The 4,294-nt window shown below is 35.4% G+C and overlaps 1 protein-coding gene across 1 annotated transcript in view; it reads right to left on the bottom strand.

Annotated features, from left to right (window-relative positions):
• Positions 1-4,118: 4,118 nt before the first annotated feature.
• ABCA13 (ATP binding cassette subfamily A member 13) overlaps positions 4,119-4,294 on the bottom strand; it is a 161,774-nt gene continuing 161,598 nt past the window's right edge. The window contains exon 55 of the mRNA XM_071553007.1: positions 4,119-4,288. Coding sequence (XP_071409108.1) covers positions 4,119-4,288 — 170 coding nt within the window. The remainder of the gene's footprint in view (positions 4,289-4,294) is intronic.

A 4,294-nucleotide genomic window follows, 5' to 3' on the forward strand; every position in this document is an offset into this window, starting at 1 on the left:
CATAATAAGAACAGAATAGAACTCTAAGAAAACAATTGTAGGTTCTTCTTATTAGACAATTTTTAGCTACCAAGTATTAGATGACTACAACTCCTCAGCTAGATCATTACATGCCTGTTCTATTTGATTCAGCATAAATGTCACATGCTCCTTCCCTCAAGTTCTCAGCTATAATTATTAGTCTTAAGAATCAGCTCTGAATAAAATTTAAGGAAAAAAATACCTACAAGCTTTTGCAATTTTTAGACGTTAAACAACATTTCCAAATATTTTAGTCTGAGGGAAGCACTAAAGCTTTTTGGGGGTCTGATTATTGCATATAGTAAGGTATGCAGATCAGAAATTAAAATTATATAGGGAATAAAGTTTGCAATTTCTCTGTTTCAGCACAAGATAAATAAAAAAGTGTTTCTTGAATTCTATGCATTACACTTAATTATTAACTAGCCTTTAGTGCCTCAATATCAGGCTGGAAGGACTCATGTTTGATCTTACCTTATACTGCTGCACATTAGAGGATCCTGGCTTTTCCTGCTGGATACCTCAGTGCCAGCTGAATCCCAAGGCACTTCTTAAATTGCCCATGGCATATACAGCCAGAAAAATTATGTATGTATGGTGTTCTATAGCTGGAATAAATTACTAGCACATGGAAATCTCACCTATTGACTTCTGCTTATATAGCTTATATTTCCTTTTTCTCCATTTGTACTTTGTGGAAAAGCCAATATGAACACTGGTGCTTTGATCCATCTAAGCTAAAGACGAGCACACACCTCTACAGTGCAGATGTCTCTGATCATGGCTTTTACAGGGGCATTGTGAAAAGAGTCAGAATTTACCCCTATACATATTTTCATGTGGCAATAGGTCTGAGGCCACTGCTGGAAAATTATTCAACATGATACAAAAATTTAATAAAGAAGAAAGAATATTTGATTTCTCTCCATACAATTATGGAGAATTCATCTGTTAAAACATTCAGCAGTACCTGGTCTATTGATAGCAGCAGACTGCTGCTTTCTGTGCAAGAATGAGACAGCTATTATATCTGCTCTGTACCTGCTGCCCACTTCCATTGCACTTGCAGCAGTATCAGTTTTATTAGTAATATAAGTATCTAATACAAAACTCAGGGAAACATTTTCTTTTTCACTCTTGTGGGTCTCAGGAAAGCTGTCAGAGCTAGTCAGCTCTCAATCACTTCAAGTGAGTTTTAGCTTTGATCTCCCTCTTCTTGAGAAAGAAAAATTGGAAGTGCTGACATAAAAAGATTAAATCATATTAAACTGCATCAAAGAATCAAAGAAAGTGTCAGCTTTACTACTTACCAGGAAGAGACCAAGAAAGCAATATTGTTACCTAAATTGGATTTAGACAGATCTAGGAGCTGAACACTTCCAGTAAGAATCAGATTCAACTCCCGAATTTATGAGATTTCAGACCTCAATTGTTGAAATTTCACAAGGACAAGCCAGCTCAAAAGGTACCCAATTCCTCTACTGGAAATCACATTATACACCTTGCACTACCCTGCATGAAATTTATCATCTTTGGTCATGACTGCACCAAACCAGAGAACTAAGTTCTTTCTTTACAGGAGAAAAATCTGCACAGAAATTTAATACGCAACAAGATTGAAAATGACAATTCATGAGGTTTGCCATCATGTCCACTACTACCACCACCTTTCCACCTCTACTGAATTTGTGATATCTTGATTTAAGGTTCAGACCTACAGTTTATTTTTGTTCACATCATTCTGTAACTATATAGAAATGAAAATAGGGTCTGGGGCAATCTTCTCAAAGGTTGGCAAAAGCTCTGCTTTTACCTTAGACTGTGGAATAGTCCCTTAAAAGTACAAATATCACCTTCCCAGTTTTGGTGTTGAGCATTTCAGCTATTCAGTTTGGTTTGTAATTTTGAGCTTTATTCAGGGTGAAGGGCACACTTTCAGAGCCAGAGACATTTCCAGTTGAAATAAAATGAAACTTCCCTAACAAAAATATCACAAGAGAAGTTAGTGTTTAGAATCTTCAGCTGTGTTTGATTCCAGAAGAGATAAAAGAAGATATATTTTTGCGTGACTTCAGAATTCAAGGATTCTTTCATCATTTGACCTTTTCTGTCCAGACTTCTAGTTTAGTAAGTAATTGATTAAATAATTAATTAACTAACTGACTAACAAAAAACAAACCAATAAAGTAAGTCAGTAAGTAAGTAAGACAAAACAAAAGAATCTTCAAAATACTTTTGTTGAAACTCCTATACTTCAGGAATACCACAAGTCAAGGAAAGCAAAAATGTCCTCTGAGACAGAACCTGGTACACCGGCACTCAATTAGATTTTGACCTTCTTCACCCATAAAGGATTGGTAGACAGACACTGTTTGCTACTTGCCTGAATTAAATTGGGCCTCCTGAGATGCATATGAAGTAATTTGAAAAAAAAAAAAAAAAACAAAAAACCCAGTGTTAACTGAATTAACAGAAATTAAAAATAGCTGTTTTGACATCAAATGTTGTTCTGGCATTTCTACCAGGATGGTGGCTGTTGCTCCTTAATGGTTCTTAGGTGCTTTGGATCTTGAGGAGCTTGGCAGAGTTCTGATATTATGCTGCAGACTGTGTATCCCAAGCCATTCTAATGATAAAGCAGTTTCATAAGCTCAGTAACTCCAACTATATGTATATACAGAAAAATCCCACAAATCTTCAGTTTTTTATATATTTTTCAAGAATGTCACCTTTATAAAAATAGGCAACCTGAATTTCTGACTTGAAAAAAGCATAATGGGCTAAAATGACACCAACAAATCAAGTCTCAATAAACAGTCTCGTACGTGAGCATGCAAAGCCTAAAATACAAATATGCATTTTTTAATATTTCATCATTGTACAGCAGGGAATTATAGTAGCAGCACTGCAAAACTGGCCATTTAAAAGCAAATTCTTCCATCTACAAGTACACTTTCTTCTCCCCTGCCCACCAAAATCTTATTGCAGCAATTAACTTCTAAGTCACTCGTTCTACAATTTCAACTATTTGACAGCACAGTCCAATAAAAGTGGCATCAACTAATTTCACAGGAGCATTAAAGGCTTGTTTTGGATAACGCAGCAGTTTACTACAAAAAAAAATCATAATTTTTTTCTTCCAGCACAGTATGCAAGGAGTGTTTATGCATTAAATGTTCACTTCTTTTATACAAGTATAGGCTGAAGGCTGTGCTTGTCTGAAGTATCTAACATCATAATATATTTATTGAGAAGTTTATTGATCAATGCCTGAATGTTTTTCTTATTTTCCTGTAACTTTCCAATTAAACAGCATTTTGACTTTTTTTTTTTGGGAGGGGCGGGGGGGGGGGGGGGGGGGGGAATAAATAAAATATGAGGAAAAAGCAAAATAGATCATTAAAAAGGTAGTTGAGAATACTTCCAGCAGCAACCCGCAGGCATAAGGGAAAACTCATTGTCAAGTATGATTTATGAAAATTTGTTAAATTTACTTAAGATAACTGGAAGGCAGACTAGTACACTAATAACCTCTTTAACATAAAGCCTTATGGGATACAGTGCATCCTTTATACAATAAAAGGGCTAATTTAGCTTGTCACAACGCAGAACTGAATTAATAAGGAAGTCAAAAGGCTCTCAATCTGTATCATTAAATAGAAATATTGGGTGATAGCCCAGCTACTGCTATCATTCAATGGGTTTTTCTTGCCTTATCACATAAAAATTAGATATTAAGTGTGCATGCAAGAAAGTAGTGTAGTCAAATGAATGTAGTCACCACAAAAAAAAAATCCACTACGCACTGACATTTCAGATCAGCTGGTTTTTTTCTCTGCATTAATTAGGCCATTTATATTTTTAAATCCCAGGTAATTTTTACTTTTTGGCAGATTTTTGGTCTGCATATAATGAGCTTCTTGTTTAACCAAGAACTGGTACCATTTCTTTTGGTCTACAGATGCAAACTCACTTCTGCTTCTACTATTTGTTTCTCATACACAAATTGTTCACAGCTGAAAAGTTATTGCATATAACTTGTCTGTATACACACATATATGTGCTACTGAAGCCTGTTCTGAGCTCCTGTTCTGAACCTAGAGTGGCAGACGGTCATGATGAACAACAGGACATCCTTGTGAAGAAGATGAGACTCCTTGCTGCTGTGTAGCAAAATTAATGAATACCTGTAAGACATGATGAAAAGTAGGATTTTCAAAATTACTATACTTGCATTCAGACTTTGGGGACATAGGTAATATTTTTCAGTTGC

This window comes from Pithys albifrons, chromosome 4, assembly GCF_047495875.1.
Source record: "Pithys albifrons albifrons isolate INPA30051 chromosome 4, PitAlb_v1, whole genome shotgun sequence".
In the NCBI taxonomy this organism is placed as follows: domain Eukaryota; kingdom Metazoa; phylum Chordata; class Aves; order Passeriformes; family Thamnophilidae; genus Pithys; species Pithys albifrons.